Source organism: Dicentrarchus labrax, unplaced genomic scaffold (genome assembly GCF_905237075.1).
Source record: "Dicentrarchus labrax unplaced genomic scaffold, dlabrax2021, whole genome shotgun sequence".
NCBI classification, from domain to species: domain Eukaryota; kingdom Metazoa; phylum Chordata; class Actinopteri; family Moronidae; genus Dicentrarchus; species Dicentrarchus labrax.
Window position 1 is genome coordinate 21292062 of NW_026136718.1, and position 16986 is coordinate 21309047.

At 43.0% G+C, this 16986-nt stretch overlaps 2 protein-coding genes across 3 annotated transcripts in view; one reads left to right on the top strand and one right to left on the bottom strand.

The window, feature by feature from the left end:
- Window positions 1-896: 896 nt before the first annotated feature.
- Window positions 897-16107, top strand: arhgap45b (Rho GTPase activating protein 45b). 2 transcript variants are annotated; one of them, XM_051376472.1, is made up of 24 exons: window positions 897-1191; window positions 2281-2530; window positions 3362-3544; window positions 6083-6226; window positions 6532-6616; window positions 7745-7817; window positions 8026-8101; window positions 8541-8672; window positions 8970-9031; window positions 9192-9302; window positions 9416-9496; window positions 9588-9755; window positions 9957-10094; window positions 10272-10468; window positions 11026-11147; window positions 11337-11423; window positions 11562-11663; window positions 11765-11928; window positions 12022-12210; window positions 12298-12435; window positions 13161-13432; window positions 13573-13810; window positions 14818-14923; window positions 15167-16107. In XM_051376472.1, the coding sequence occupies exons 1-24, from the start codon at window positions 916-918 to the stop codon at window positions 15616-15618; spliced, it is 3846 nt and encodes a 1281-aa protein (XP_051232432.1). In that variant the 5' UTR covers window positions 897-915; the 3' UTR covers window positions 15619-16107. The 2 variants fall into 2 exon arrangements, with proteins under 2 accessions (XP_051232432.1, XP_051232433.1); XM_051376473.1 differs by lacking the exon at window positions 897-1191 and adding an exon at window positions 1232-1766.
- Window positions 16108-16262: 155 nt separating this feature from the next.
- Window positions 16263-16986, bottom strand: part of polr2eb (RNA polymerase II, I and III subunit E, b) — a 3848-nt gene continuing 3124 nt past the window's right edge. The window contains exons 7-8 of the mRNA XM_051376492.1: window positions 16806-16878; window positions 16263-16649 (exon numbers count right to left, since the gene is read on the bottom strand). Coding sequence (XP_051232452.1) covers window positions 16813-16878 — 66 coding nt within the window. The 3' untranslated portion in view covers window positions 16263-16649; window positions 16806-16812. The remainder of the gene's footprint in view (window positions 16650-16805; window positions 16879-16986) is intronic.

Genomic DNA, 16986 nt, shown 5'->3' on the forward strand with positions numbered 1-16986 from the left:
TCCAAAAGACCAGAACATAACCACTGAATATTGTAGAAAGTATTAATCAATTATAAATACCTCTGAATTCATATAATCTAGATGTTTTACGGTGAAAAACAAAATTCATGTGATTTCAATGTCCCCCTTTGAAATGTCCTTATTAATGTATTTATTTATATAGTTTATTTTACATTATCAAGCGTTAAATTAAACTTTTCTTCCATTGAGGGTTTATCATTGCTGTCCTTCAAGTTAGATTTCCCATCATGAATTTCACCAGTTCAATCTGAGTCATTGTTTTTTTTGTCATTGCACAGCTTTATTGGTAATTATGTACTGATTTTAAAGAACTGAATTTAAACCACAAAAACTAAACAAGTGATTCAGTTTTACAAATAGATCATGTCCAGATGCTCATAAGATTCACACCTTTACAGCCTTTCAGTGTCTCTACCTGTAACTGAAATCAGTGTAACACAGTGTGGAAGTGATGGGCTGCAATGTGAACGTCTCCACATTTGAATTTTACGTCCGCAGCAGGTGCACGAGGAGGCGGAAGGTTACGATGGAAAGCTTAAGGTCACCTGCTGCAAACGCACGTGTGTCAGGATGAACTGATTACTGAGAATTTGAACAAGGCAGAGGTTTGTTCCTCTGCGTCAGGACGCATTTCACTCCCACTGCAAGTTACCGTGAATTCACGATGAAGCTGAAGTTATTGGACAAAGTGTCTCGAGTGTAATTAATCCGGAATTAATCTTCCCCAAAAAAACTTAGTGAATAAGCCGCATTTGACCCGTGTGTGTCCCTCCTCCTCCTCCTCCTCCTCCACTGGAGGGAACTGAACGTGCGCGCACAGCGGATGCCGGGGAGGGCACGCACAGCGTTTGCGGTGAGCAGCTTGTGTCTGTGTCAGTGAGCCTGCGCGGCTCGATGTGCGACAGCGGGAGGAGAAAGACAGGCAGACAGTTATCGTGGCTGAAGCTTGGCCTGGATGGCACCGAGCTCCCGCTGAGCGCGAGAGGCACAGCACCCAAGTGGCGAGTCGGGGGGTGGGTGGGGGGGCTGTACGTGAAACTCAAAGAAGTCGGGATGGACGGCAAAGGCACCCTGAAGATGTTCAGGAAGAAAAGGGAACTCATCAAGACGCCATCTATCTCAAAGAAGAGCCGAGCAGGAAGCCCCGGGCCGCAGAGCAGCGCCCAGTCTGTGAGTAGCATCACTTCTGGTTTCTGCCTACTGCTGCTCACTCTCTCTCTGTGTGTGTGTGTGTGTGTGTCTCAGATGACCTTCCACTGGAGGGGACCGACTGCAGAAAGGGCTCCGGACAGGGGGGTGATTCTGTGTGTGTGTGTGGAGACTGCTAACACCAAATATAAGTTCTGTTTGGTTAAGTTTTCTTTGAAGGGCTTGTGACTGCTGGGTGAGAAACTAGTCTATGGGTGTGTGAAAATACTTGAAACAGTCATTATGATGCAGTGTCACAGTGATGAATGTTCAGATGGGTGCCTGACTCATATCTATCTTCTGTGTGGGGTGTTTTTTTTTGCCACTAAACCAGTGGCAGGCTGCAGCGCATGTGTGAATCCTCTTACGAGATCAGTTTGAACAGTTGACTTGTGCTTAGTTAGAATGGGGACAGAGCTGTAGGGAGAAGGAGCATGAAACGCGTCAAAAGTAGCTACAACCCTTACTCTACGAGTCAGAGAGTTAAGAAAGCCGAGTCGAAGGGCAAGGACAGGCTGGACATACTGCCCAACAAGCACAACGTATGGCTCAAGCAGGTATGTTGGAGTGTGTGCGTGTCATCCGATGTGTCTGTTTTCTGTTTCTTATAAAATGTTTGCACTGTTTTTAGCAGTGAGTTTGTCTCCTTGGCTTCTTCAAGCCCCAAAAACTGTATTTACTGTAGTCAAAGTGTACCCTAACTGAGAGAGGAGCTGCACGATCAAGGCTAAAAAGAAACCTGATCGTGACTTTTTATGTCTGTTTTGTAAGCAGATGAGAAGGTCATTTCAACCTCTGTAAATATCACTGTTCTTATTCCAAACAGTTTATGGCATTTCTGTGTTTCTACACCCTCAGTTTGCCACACCCGTCAACAGCTTGGAGTCAGGAAGTGTTGCACAACGCAACACAGGATCTTGTGAAAGTCTTCATATGTGTGTTTACCAACAGCAGAGTTGCTTGGTTTAAAGGCCACAAAGGCAAAGAGGAGTCAGGCCGGCGCTCCTCATGCTCAGGTTGAGTGTGATTCATGTGATCATCTCGACCCTTTCTCTCTTCCTGTCCTCTCAGCTGTCCATCCTCCAGGAGCAGCCTCGGAAGGATGCAGGCGATGTCACCCTCTCCTCTTCGCCCTCATCTTCTTCCTCCGCTTCAACTCTCACCCCGACCTCTGCCGGGGGCCTGGACCCCTCCCTGTCCTGCCCGGGTACCCCCAGCACCCAGCACAGCAAGCTGGCGGCGATGCAAGGGGTGGGCTGCCCGTCTCCTGTGGCCACCTTGAAGAGACCCACTGCGCTGAGCAGACACGCCAGCGCTGCAGGTCTGGTTCAAAACATCCATAAACATCGCCTTAAATTAATGAAATATGCTCAAATATAGTCTTATCCCCGCAGCAGCTTCCACAAGTGAGCTGAAACCGAAAGACAAAGTAAAACTTGAAGAAAAAGCACAGGTGCAGTGCACAAAATATTAAAAACACCTTCTACCTCCCTGACAACCTGAACAAATGTTGAATTATTATCTTTTATATTGTAAAGGTGGATTTTAAAGCTTCGAGACAATAAAGACTGAGCTATGGAAATGGTGGCGGTCCCAGGGACCTGCAACTAATGCCTGTTTAAGTATTGATGGATTGATTTGTTGATTATTACTTTTTAGTAAATTGTCTCCAAAATGTCCTGCCCATCATAATGTCCCAGAGCCTAGAGCGACATCTTCAAATAGTTTTTTCCTCTTTTCCAACAGAAATCCAAACATCTTCAATTTACAATGATAGAAAACACTTATTCACAATTTGATGGAGAGATAAATGAGAAGATCAATACCACTTATGTTTCTCTTTTATGAAGCTTCAGCCAGCAGCTGGTTAGCTTAGCTTAGTATAAAAACTGGAAACAGGAGGAAACAGCTAACCTGCCTCTGTCCAAAGGTGACACAATCTACTATCCAGTGCCTTTCAAGCTCACTCTTGCTAAGCTAAGGCTGTAGTCTCACACAGTATTTAACAGACAAATATGAGTGTGGTATTGATCTTGCCCATCTAACTCGTTGGCAAAAACTGAAACTATTCCTTTAAGAATATGAAACAAAAAAATCTTGAGCACTTTTGTTTGATGAATCACTCAAACCGTTTTTCTCTGTCTCCCCTCAGGATTCCCGCTCCAGTCGTGGGTGTTCACTAAAGGCCAGGGAAAAGGGGCTTTGACCCCCACTACTCCATCTGAAGGCCCAGAGAGCACAGCCATTGAGGTTGAGGACATCCCGGCCCTGCTGAGGGACGTGGCACGTTTTGCCGAGGCTGTGGAGAAACTGAAGGATGTCGTGCTGGCTGAAGGTGAGCGCGGTGACAGATGAAGCTTTGTTTACTTCCACCAGGCACAAAACATCCCACAGAAACATTAACCTGATGTACAAGTTGGAAGGTTGCAAGTAGTCACTGTCAAACTGAGTTGGGCTCCTGTCTCTTATGCGCACGTTTATTTTTGCCAGATTACAAGACGTGTTTGAGGACATGTGTTATGGGTTGATTTGTGGTTGAACCTCTGGGAGTGGCTCTCATTCTAATATTGCTCGTTTTCACTACTGTGGAGACGAAACATAGTTCCCTTTGCGTGTATAGCCAGCTATGATTTTCCTCCTCTGGCTGCACTGACAGTATTGTGTCGCTGCTTTGTGTGTGTGCTGTGTATTTGTATTTGTAACACGTTAGTTTGGGGACCGAACAATACTGTTGGGTGTCTCCTCTTCCCCTTTGTGTTGCACGCTCCACTCCATTTTGACAAGGGCTTACATGAAAAGGACACGAGGCATCCACAAAAGGTTTTTATCAACCTTAGTCAGTCAACCAATATCAGTCCTGTTCACACACGTGTGTGTGTGTGTGTGTGTCTGTGTCTGTGTCTGTGTGTGTGTCTGTGTGTGTTGGGGGAGGGAAACAGGGCGGAGCAACCCTGCACAAGCAAGCTAACAAGTGTCTGAACGTCCTCTCTCCAAATGAAGGGCTGCGTTTCTGCTGCGTTTCCGCTGCGCCCACAGACTCGACCGCACTCTTGTCTCCAGCAGGAAGCCAACTTCTTGTTTACTGCAACCTCATACACACACACACTCTTCCTCTCCTGTGCAACGCATTAAAATGGCAGAGTACCTGTCCTCGTGGAGTGAAACCACCACTCCAGTGTTGATTCCACCAGCTACACGAACTGAAAAAAGAACAGGTGTTGTTGAAGTCATTATGGTTAGATTCATTCATTAAGGTTAGATTCTCGGCTGGAAAAAGCTTTTTTTCCCCCCAGAGTTCTGTTGTTTTGTTGATTTTTAAAGAGCTTTGTTTATGTGTCTTTCTGTCCCCCGTAATCTGGCTCCGTTCTGTCATGTCCTCCGCCCAGAGTGAACTTTCTAAACAGGAAGCCATGATGGATAGCCTCTGTCAGGAGGGCCTCGTCCACACTTCCTCCTCTGATAGGCTGGCTGCACCGCCGTGACGTGACGCCTTCTTCTTAATCAGCAGCACAATCAGAGTTTCAGCCACGTCTCCTCCATACTGCGATCCAATGCAGCGCTTAATCAGCAGCTCCTTGTGGCTCTTATGTTCCGCTTAATTTCATTAACATCAAATCATTTTTATAACGTCAACAGTAAGGTGTCTTGTTTTCGTGAACCACAGAAAGCAGATGTAGCACAGCACCAGAATTAGTTTCTAATCTTGCAAAACAATAGCAAAGACCACATCCTATCTGGCACAATGTTCAGGTCACTCTGTTCTTGTTCTTGTTGCTGCTGCCTGGTCAGACACTCTGACACACATTTTCAGACAGACTGTGGGAGAGCGCAGGGTCGGCTCTGGCCTCCTCCTCCCTGAGCGAGATGCGTCAAATGATCAAAAATGATACACAGACGTTGCAACATTACGCAGGAAAAAAGTGAAGTGTGTGTGTGTGTGTGTGTGTGTGTGTGTGTGTGTGTGTGTGTGTGTGTGTGTGTGTGTGTGTGTGTGTGTGTGTGTGTGTGTGTGTGTGTGTGTGTGTGTGTGTGTGTGTGTGTGTGTGTGTGTGTGTGTGTGTGTGTGTGTGTGTGTGTGTGTGTGTGTAGGAGGAAATGAGGATGCCGGCTGCAAATGTGTCATCAGTTACCTCAAAGCAAATGAGCAGAAACTGTGTGAACCTCAACCCGACCTGTCTGACACTATTATTATCATTGTCCTAACGGTCTGTCCTCAGGCTGCCGTCTCGCTGTGCCCATGCAGAAACACCGACCTGCAGAGACTCAAAGGAATAGTTTGACATCTCGGGAAAAGAGCTTATTCGCTTTCATGCAGAGGATCAATACCACTCTCGTATCTATACAGTAAATATGCTAGCTTGGCTCTGTATGAAGATAACCAAATCCACCTACCAGCACCTCTAAAGTTTCATTAATCTGCACAAAAACAACAAGTATAGGTGAGTTATGTGCCAGATTTGTCCTGGAGTCTAATCTGGTTGCATGGCAAGAACAAAAAAAAATTTAATTTCCTGAAATGTCAAACTATTTACAGCAGTGCTTTATTTTCAGTCCCAGCATTACCAACAAGCTGTAATGCCTCCTAATAAAGTAAAACCCTCCCTTACTGATGCATTCAAGGACACTCGGAATCATAGATTGTTGCCGACCTTTTTTTCTCAGTTGGATTTGAAGCCTTGAAGGTGCCACAACTCGGTTTTCATAGTGAAATGAAATAAAATAAATGGGTTCCATGTTAAAAGGAAAATAGTTGGCAGCAAGTGTAAATGCCTAGGTCTTGGATAAAAACCTCCAGAACCAACAATGTGGCACCCTGTTATGGTCCCTTCTCCTCGTCCAATCACATCTTCCTCCTTCCTTCTCTCTCATCCAGGTAAGAGGGAGAGTCAGCGACCCGTGGCTCACGAGTGTTTGGGGGAGGTCCTGCGGGTGCTGCGTCAGGTCATCAACACCTACCCCTTGCTCAACACCGTGGAGATCCTCACTGCTGCCGGCAAACTCATATCCAAGGTCAAAGGTCAGTCAACTGTGCAGAGAAATCTTCAGCCATGAACAGAAATGAAATTTAAACAGATGTAGACAGAAGCCTGTAAATAAATGAACAATGTATAGGTTTTGTTTTTTTTGTTTTTTTCCAGCCATTTGTTTAGAATTACTTAAAAGTTGATAACTTCACACAGTTTACATTGATCATACCAACATCCTTGGTAACCCTGTATACACTGCACATAACTGATATGCAGGTGTGTACATTCCTTTGGTCAGCAGTGTAATACAAACCACAACTGAAACCTGAACACATGCATGTTTGTGATTTTTCAGCTTTCCACTATGAGGCTTGCAACGAAGTAGATAAAATGGACTTTGAGAAGGCAATTGAAACCATTGCAGTTGCTTTTAGCAGCAAGTGAGTATCTGATACACTCTCGCAATATGTCTGATTATCAAATTACAACCTTATTAATCCTAAAGTAACCCTACAGGGTTTACTGCTGGTATTTGGTATAGTTATTGCCACAGAGACGTGATGCTAGTGATATAGGTACCAGTGCATCTATAATGGTGTCTAAGCAGGGACAGAATCTGTGTGTGTGTGTGTGTTAGAGCGTACAAAGTAGTCTGTTGTTGGGAATTGGAGAGAGAAGTGCAGCGATGGTGACACATTTGCATGAGGCAGAGCTGAAAACAGGAAGTGGGTTCTACAATATGACACAAAACCAACACTTGAAAATGCTGTTGACTTACCTGGCTGCTAAATGAACAGATTGCTGCAGCTCGGGGAGAATATAAATCACGATAACATTCTCTTGATTTGAGACACTTGAGAGGAATTAAGACCTAACTAATTATTAAATGTGGAAAATCTTCAAATCTGTTTTTTTCAAGATTTAATGTTTTTAACCTGAACGTTTTCGATCTTTCAAAATAACATCTTGAGAAGTAAAAGAACTAGAGTAGAGAACGGTGTCAGTTTTATGTGTAATTTAAGTATATTGCACCAACAGTTTATCACATGGTAGTGTGTGCCATTTCAGGGTTTAGACATCTGTCAGAAGCTTTAGGAGGAAGTGAGCTGGCAGAGACAGTTGAGATCTGCCCGACGAGTCTGTTTCCTCATTCTCTCCTCCACTCTTCCTCTGTTTGACTCCTTCTCTGTCATGAACTGAAAAACAAGATGGAGATTTCACTATGCTATAATACAGGCTGAAGAAAACCAAACAACTGAATGAATAAAGATGGGAGATGTCAGAAGGATGAGGGATATGTTGAAAAATATTAATTACTTTGACATGCAGTATTTAGATTGAAGAATAAGATTAAACACGTTTGACAAAAGTAACTGAAACACATTTGATCACTTCCTGTCTCTGGTACATTTGTACCTGTTGACATGTTCTACAAGGACTCATTACCCCTTTTTTTTTTTTTTTTAATTTTTAAAACTTGCTCTACGCGTCCCAGCTCGGTCAGTTTGCACACAGATAATTATTCCTGCCATACAGTACATTTTTGCCTCTGTTGTGTTTCTCCTCAGTGTGTCTGAACTGCTGATGGGAGAGGTGGACAGCAGCACGTTGCTGTCCCTGCTGCCCACTGAGAAGAGCAGGGTGAGTGAATGTTTATCATAGAGCGTCTGTCAATTTAAAATATTATTTAAAAACAATATCTAACACAGTAAACCAGTAACTACTGGCTGTACATTTCTGTACATAAAGTTCCCCTCTTTCCACTGCATGAAGTAAAAAAAAAATCCCTCAATTGATGACAAGCCTTGATCTGTGTTTGTCACTAATGATTCATCTTTGTGTTGTGTAGTCGATGGAGAACTTGTACGCTGTGACAGGCCAGGGAGCAGATGGGGGAGCGTTCAGGAGCGACCTGCAGGACATGGGTAGGCAATTGGCTGCTTTTGTTGACTTGTTTCAGTCCCTCACGGCTGCCTTATGTGATACTTCTGCACTTCCTGTCCTTCCATTCACTCTCATTATGTCTTGTGAAAGTGCTGATTTTTTTTTTATTTGTCTGTGTGTTCTGTGTCAGCCATTTACATTAGAAAGTAGTGATCCGGTACACTGATGTGTTTCACAGCAGGAGAGACAGCTGCAGAAACTCTTTATCTCAAAGAAACAAGTTACAAACCGTATTTAAAAGTGTAGAGTATTGACAGCAGTGACGTGTTGGAGATTATCACCAAAGTTCTGAATCTTCACACCTCAGCTGCAGACGTTTGCTTCTCGCAAATCATTATCAGCAAAAACAGTCTGTGTTGTCATAGCAAGGAATCGCGGTTGTTCTCGTGCAGTGACCTGTGTTTGTGTGTTGACATGTAGGCAGAGGGGAAGAAGTGGATGTGATCCTCCAGCGCAGTGAGGGAGGGGTGGACTCTGCTCTGCTCTATGCCAAAACCATTTCCAAGTACATGAAGGACCTTATAGCCTATGTGGAAAAGAGAATTTCACTGGGTGAGTGGGAGCGCTGAAGTCTGTTAGGGGATTTCTCAACAGAAAATGAATGGATGATACGTTTATACAGTAAAAAGACTTAATTACAGCTTTTGAAATAGGAAGGTTTGCTTGCTAAAACTGTGATTGATATTTGTAATCTTGACGCCATTTTATAAGATAAATGATAAGTTGTGAATAGATATAGATTAATTATTGATTAAGATAATCGATACTTGCAGCCCTAGTAAGTGAACCACTGTAGAAATGCATTGTCCTATCCATCTTTTAATCATTTCTTTTCTTCTACTTTTCCAGAGACCGAGTTTTCCAAAGGCCTCCAGAGATTATACCAGTCCTGCAAACACAGCATAACCCATGTAAAGCTAATTTATTTCACCTTTTATTATATCTCTCACTGTATATCTGTGACATTGAATGTTAAAAGCTTGGATAAACTTAAAGCAATACGGCATTCGCCTTTCTGTTTTTGTTGGTTATCAAACCCTCTCTTTCTGTGTTTGTGTTTGCTCCCTCTAGCCCCACATGCCCCTCTTCTCCATCTACTCTCTGGCTCTGGAGCAGGACCAGGAGCAGAGCGTGGGGCTGCAGCAGGCCAACACCACCCTGCACAGCCAGACCTTCATCCAGGTAAACTTTTATTCTGGAATCCCCCTGCGACAGCCCCTCATGCTGCTGTTAATACCGTAGAGTTTTGCCCCTGTATACAGTGTGTTGATGTGTGCATGTGTTCGTTTTTGCAGCCTCTGTTGCAGCGTAAGCAGGATCATGAAAAGAGACGCAAGGAGATCAAGGAACACTGGATTCGAGCTAAGAGAAAACTGGTATAACCTCCTATTTTGTACATGCGAGCACACATAGCATTAGCCCGTTGTATGTATCTGTAACCCTACGAAATGATTTGTCTTTGTTTAGATGGAGTGTGAGGCGAACCTGCGGAAAGCCAAGCAAACCTTCATGGTCCGCTGCGAGGAGTACGAGAAGGCCAAAACAGCAGCCTGCCGAGCTGAGGAGGAAGGAGGAGGATCTACAGCAAAGTCTGTGGAGAAGAAGAAACGAATAGAGGAAGAGGCTCGCAACAAGGTTCTTATCAATGACTTCATTTTATAGCTGTATATTTTGTTTCAGAACTTTATCACTGACTTTTAGTGATATGCGGTCATGTCGAATTGAAGAGACCTTTATCTTGCTGCCACAATGTCACAAGTGACACTTGATATATCTGTGTGCTAATCTGAAACAGAACACAGGAAGTAAATTGACAATTAAACTTTTTGTGTGCAGGCAGATGAGGCAGAGGCCACCTACCGGACATGTATCGCAGACGCCACCACCCAGCAGCTGGAGCTGGAGCATACGAAAGTCACAGTGCTGAGGCAACTGCAGGACGTCATCAAACAGAGCGACCAGACCCTCCGCTCGGTCAGAACACACACACACACACACACACACACACACACACACACACACACACACACACACACACACACACACACACACCTCACTGTTACAAAATGGTGTCGACTTCTTACGTTTTCTCAACCTGCAACATGCTCCAGTCTTTCCTGATCCTCTTTGCTGTAACTCTTCCTCCACCAGGCGACCATCTCGTACTACCAGCTCATGCACATGCAGACGGTAGCCTTGCCGGTCCACTACCAGACTCTGTGTGAGAGCAGTAAGCTGTATGACCCAGGCCAGCAGTACGCCGCCCACGTGCGAGACCTGCAGCTGCCAGAGCAGCCTAATGTTCACTACACGTTTGAGAACTACTGTCCCTCCAGCTCATCGTCACAGTAAGAGCGTCCGTCGGAGACACAAGATTTCAGTTGATCCCTTGAAGACATTTTGATACCACTCTCACGTCCATTTGAAGCTACAGCCAGAAGCCGATTAGCTTAGCACAAAGACAGGGCTGAGCCAGGCTGGCTGTTTCCATTGTTTCCACTGTTTGTGCTAAGCTAAGCGTAAACCAAATTTACCGTACAGGCATGGGAGTGGTGTCAATCTTCTCATCTAGCTCTCAGCAAGAAAGTTAATATGTGTTTCCAAAATGTTGAACTATTCCTTAAGAATTCAGATTTAATCAGAATCAGAATGAGATTTATTGCCAGGTAGGGTTTTACACATACGAGAAATTTATCTTGGTGCAATGGTGCTTAAAATATACAGTCACACAAAAATATATAAATCACACAAAAATCACACAAGAATAAAGTACTTTTTAAAAAAAAAAAAAAAAAAGAATAAAGATAAGAAAACTGTACAGAAGATGGGAGTGCATATATATATGGTGGGTATAAGAGTTAAATAGGAAATTATAAGAGTTAAATTGTCTTCTACATTGTTGCAGCCATGGGCACAGACCAAGGAATGACAGTTTCAACACAGAGCCGACGAGTCACACAGACAGTCCTGCCACCAGCGTGGACACACCAGCTGGAGACAACAGAGACACAGAGACTCAACGCAAGAGTAAGCGATGCCCACTGACGTCTCAGTTATAATTATCTTTACAAACTACAGTAGTTCATTTAATTGCATTTTTCAAAAGCATAACAGTTACAAGAGGACACAGTGTCAAAGTAATTTAAGTAAAGTTTGATCTAAAATGATTGACAAAGGGAAACTGCTCCCATATTCTTGTCCCTTTGGTATCCCCAGGGCAGGGACACAAGTCGTGGGGTTCAACAGTGAGCGATGACAGTGTTGGAGGAGAGGGAGGCCTAGAGTCTCCTACTGCCAGCACTAGTGAGTACAAATTGGTGTCGTTAAAACAGATTACATACAGCAGAGTATCTTATTTGTAGATAACCATCGCAGACGCATCGCAGTATGTGTGAGCATCTTCATATGGCAGAGCATATATTGATATTATATTTATCCTAGGTGAAATCAATAAAATGGCTCGGACGTCGTCCACTGGAACAATGTCGTCCAATGAGGATGCAGATGAGAAAGACGGGAATGTGACCTCATTTGAAACTCAAAGTAAGATCTACAGATTTTCCTCTCTTGATGTGACTACACAGTAACATGGCCATAAGAAATGTCTTATTTGTATAAATTGTGTGTACGATCTTTGTCTTCAGATATTAATGGCATGGATCCTGATGTGGTGGTGTCCACCAGACCTTTCCGTAACATTGGCCTGTCTAAAGCGGCACAAACCCACCGACTGAGGAAGCTAAGGACTCCTTCGAAGTGCCGCGAGTGTGACAGCTACGTTTACTTCCAGGGGGCTGAGTGTGAGGAGGTGAGAAGTCTTTCAGGATACGAATGTGCAGCTCTTGAAGCATTATGATTCGACAGTATTCCACAAGGTCAACACCTTCTTCTCTGTCCGCAGTGTTTCCTGGCGTGTCACAAGCGCTGTCTAGAGACTCTGGCCATCCAGTGTGGCCATAAGAAGCTGCAGGGCCGCTTGCAGCTGTTTGGCAGGGAGTTCTCTCAGGTAGCCAGCTGTGCCAGTGACGGCATCCCCTTCATCATCACCAAATGTATCTCGGAGATAGAGAGACGGGCGCTCAAGATGAAGGTGAGAAAGTGCTTTTATGCTTTAAAGTGAGTTCTTTGCCCTCTGTCACACAGATTTTTTTCTAAACTGTCAGTTTCCTCTTCGCAGGGCATCTACAGGGTGAATGGAGTGAAGACTCGCGTGGAGAAGCTGTGTCAGGCGTTTGAGAATGGCAAGGAGCTGGTAGAGCTGTCCCAGTGTTCACCACACGACATTAGCAACGTCCTCAAGCTTTATCTCAGACAGGTACTGAAACGTCCAGCATGTGCAAGTAAAACACAGTATGCTTTAGTGTTTTGTTGGCCCTGAGAACTATGGCAGCAGCTAATGTGGATTTAATAAACAAATGTACCATTACATTTACATCAGTATGTTAGATTTAAGGTTGTTTTTCCTTTTTTCTTTCTTATATAATAATCAAAACCAGTGTAAATATTATAAAGTAGTTTAATCCTTTTATTGTATTGGACAAATAAAAGGGGGATTCATACAAAAAATACATCATATGTTAACCAATCAGTCCATTAACAAGGAAAGAAAAATCCATTCAGTTAAAAGCAAATGGAGCCCCTTCAGTCCTGAAAGAGACCCTTTTTTTTATCTTGTGCTCACAGCTAATAGATTATTAATAATAATAATAATAATAATAATAAAAATAATAATAATAATAATAATAATTAGATTGTCAGTGAATGGGTTTGAATGCTCGATTCACAAATGGTTTTAAAAATAAAATACAAAGTGAGCTTTTGTTTGTAATAATAATTGCTTTTTATTTTAGTTAATAAATCTCAGACTGAGTTAAATGTATTGGTGTGTTTTTAATAATCCCGCTTTTAATTATTGGGTTAAATATAATTACTCAAAATACAAAAATAGCTTTATGGTCATTTGCAAGGCTCTCTTGCGCCTCCATATGTGTTCATACATAATTCAGCCCCTCAAACACTTTTTCCTGTATCTGTCACCAGCTGCCAGAGCCCATCATGCCGTTTCGCCTGTACAACAGTCTCATGGGTTTGGCCAAGGAGAGTCTGCAGTGTGATGCAGACACAGCAGCGGGAGAGGAGCCAGAGTCAAACAGTATTAACCCAGCAGTGGGCAAGGGGCCAGAACTGGTGGATCTGGGTCCTGACACCGAGCCAGAAGTCCTGGTCCTGGTGGACAAGCTGAAGGCTCTTCTGAAAGATCTGCCCAAGGCAAACATCGCTACTCTGCGCTACATTATTCGACACCTGCGGAGGTCAGTGATTTATAAAAAAATAAAAAATAAAAATAAAATAATAAATTTAAAACTGCAGAAAAATGAAAGACTAAGTTCTGTGTAATAGTATCCAGTGCACCCATTTATTCTTCATCCTCCCACTATCTTCCTCCTGTCAGAATTGCTGAACTGGAGGAAGATAACAAGATGAGTCCCAGCAACTTGGGGATTGTGTTTGGTCCGTCTCTGATGCGTCCCCGTCCAACCGGGGCCACGATATCTCTGTCCTCTCTGGTTGATTACCCCCATCAGGCCCGCATCGTGGAGGCCCTCATAGTCTTCTATTCATCCATCTTCCAGTCCAAAACCTCCCAGTCCCATAAAACCAGCCGCACTGCTTCCACCTCCACTCAGCAGGTAGGACGCCCCTTGCAGTACGGGTGGATCTCCATCTCTCTAATAATGAACTTGTAGCAGACAGTATGTCCTAACATTTTATATAACTGTATGAACTGTAGCATGACATGACAATGAAATACACTGCTAAGCTCTTTTGGGGGTGTTGTGGGAATTTTTTAAATATGAAATAAATTAATAAGCAGTGGTCCTGATTTAAGACGCTGCAGCCAAATATGTGCTAATTTCTCATTTTCATTGTATCCAATTATTCAGTTCACACCCCTGTGTATCGATTAATAAAACATATTCTAGCATCAGCTGTTTTTCACCAGGTATTATGACCAAATATCTAAAATACTGGCTAAAACTATAAAGACTAAACTAAGATGGTAAACACTGTACCTGCATCTGCATGTTGGTGTGAGCATGTGAACCTGCTCCCGTTAGTGTTTAGTACACCTTCACACAGCCGCTAGCATAGCCATTCACTCTTAATGTAGTTACAAATACATCGTTTAGACTAATTAAAAGTCGTGTGTGTGTGTGTGTGTGTGTGTGTGTGTGTGTGTGTGTGTGTGTGTGTGTGTGTGTGTGTGTGTGTGTGTGTGTGTGTGTGTGTGTGTGTGTGTGTGTGTGTGTGTGTGTGTGTGTGTGTGTGTGTGTGTGTGTGTGTGTGTGTGTGGATCTATAACAGATCTTTGAATACAAGAAGAGGAGTCCTCATTTGGAAAATGGGGGCCTGCTTTACTCTAAAGAATGAAAGATTCTTTCAGAGAAGGTGCCAGTAATTCATGGGCATGAATAAATGCTGGTGTAACTCCTTTCCTGGGTAAAGGCAAGAGGCCAAAAAACAGAAGTGCTAAAATGGCAGCACATCCTCATCCAGATTATGACCTACAGTCGCGATTCATTTGAATACAGCTCCAGCTAAATTTCCATGTTTGATATGCTGTCCTTAATAAGAGGCAAAAATAACTTCCAAACTTAATAAACAGTCTCCTCATTTCCTCCCCCTCCTGGTGCAGGATACTGTTGCCGATGACAAGGTGGAGAGCTCCGCTGATGGAGAGGAGGATGTAGGCAGAGAGGAGCAGAATAAACCAGAGTCTGACAAGACAGAAGAGGGATGTGGTAAGGTTTTATAAAGCCTAGGTTGCATAATACTGTTGTAAATGTAAATGAACTATGTTCCCCTTTTAAGAGTGAAAATCAAAAGGTCACTCATGTCCTTGTACAGTAGCTCCTATTTAGTTCATGCTGTTTTTAAAGTAGGTGGAAAACATTTATCATATACAAAATGTAATTATCTCTTGCCTTTAATGTTTAACTGCAGCAGGTGTTTGTCTAACCGCTGGCCTCTTTATCCCTGTTCAGAAAGCTCTCTAGGGTCGCTGGGGTCTAGCGAGCAGCTCCCCGACTCTGACTCCGAGCTGGATGAGAGTGGCCAGAGGACCGCACACTCTCGCAGACTGATGAAGCAGGAGAGTGAGGTGAGCGAGGTGAGCATGGACGACGACCAGCTGAGCAACAGGGACAGTCTGGACCTGTCCAGCCAGTCTGCAACCCACACCGACCAGGACCAAGATCCAGACCACGACAATACGGAGGGAGCGGAGCCCCCCGCACTGCCAGACAGCGGGCCCCCAGATGAGACTGGGGCAGAGCAGGACCTGAGTGCGTCTTTGGCTGAGCTCAATGTGAACCAGTCCAACAACAACTTCCCCTGTTCCCCCATTTTAAGCCTGTCAGGGCGTCCACTGGCACCTCTGTATGGAAAGAAATTACCCCTGACCAGAAACAGGGACAGCGAGCCTGAGTTTGTCTGATATTATCAAAATGATTGGGTGTTTGTCAAGTCTGTTAGTTTGAGGTGACAGGAATCTGTTTTTTTTTTTTTTTTTTTTTATACATTAATTTCCATTAAACCCAGGAAGGATATTGTGTAGTATAGTAAAAGTTTTTAATCTGTACAACTGTATTGATCTATCCTGGCAGTGAAACTCTGCACGCTTCCTGCTGTTTAATGCAATTAGTCTTTATTTCAAGAGGTGTTGACTCAAATGATTCATATGTATTTTTGTGCCAGTTTCTATGTTAAAGTTTTACTTGTTCTCTTTACAAGCTTAAGGAAGAGTGGGGAGCCAGTCACCTCTGAATGTGAGCAATGTCCAAACTTTCAAAGCAACTTTTAAAAGTGCTGCTGTTTATTTTTCAGCACTAAAATCTGACAAAATAAATTTAGAAGTTTCTTATAAATGTTGTCTTTATTACCTTGTGACTGTTTGTTCTATTTTAATAAACATTTTATTTTAAAATCGTTTCATATTCTGTGTGTTCTACAGGTCAAAGACAAATAGGGAACAGTTTAGTGAAAATAGGCAGGAACAAAATACCCAAATGAGCGTAGTTACAACCTCACTCAGTGATGGGTGTGTTCACTTCCCTGGTACCGGGCACAGGACACTAGAGGAACTGTTTACTAAGGTGGATTTTAATAATCTGACATGTGACGTACAGTAACCAGGCCAGTTCTAAAAGCTACAGGCTAAAGCAGCTACAGCATGGCTTTCAAAAGGAAAAAGAAGGTAGGCATCTAAAACCATTACAGCATGATGTAGATAGAATTCTTAAACTTCATCTTTAAGATAAATAGTTCTTGAAATATACATAAATGGTGAGATTATGTGAGCTAAAACAAAGTATGTTATTACATTTTGAAATGTTTATTTTACAAAATCAGTAATTATCAGAAAAACTAAACAACACAAGTCATTAGAAGAATCTGGATGAGTGATGAAGGATGTAACGTCTTCAGTTTCCTTCACTGGTCTTCCTAAATGTTGATCCAGAAGAACATCTGGAAAATAAAACAGTACGATTTATTTAAAGTAATGACACACTTATACATATATTGGATGATTAGACTTGTCACAACTTGATTAATGTAAAATCAACTAAAAGAACATGGGATCTTTAAATGTTAATGCTACAAAAAAAAAAAAAACACACTGACCTGTCCGTCACTGCACCAGTCTGTATGTGATGTACCGCCCAGCTGTTTCACTGGGTCTGATGATCTTTACTACCTGGAAAAGTTCAAGAAAATGTGCACCATTTTTAAGCTTGCATGGTATATCCACACTGATGAAAGTCAGGCTTCACAGGCCGTTAATTTAATTAATGTGGGAATGAAA

Bases quoted from the DNA above. Each gene is read 5' to 3' on its own strand.
- arhgap45b (XM_051376472.1), top strand. From the start codon at position 916: ATGTGCGACAGCGGGAGGAGAAAGACAGGCAGACAGTTATCGTGGCTG. The intron at 11,929-12,021 runs GTGAGAAGTCTT...CTCTGTCCGCAG, and splicing joins AGGGGGCTGAGTGTGAGGAG to TGTTTCCTGGCGTGTCACAA. The intron at 12,211-12,297 runs GTGAGAAAGTGC...TCCTCTTCGCAG, and splicing joins GACGGGCGCTCAAGATGAAG to GGCATCTACAGGGTGAATGG.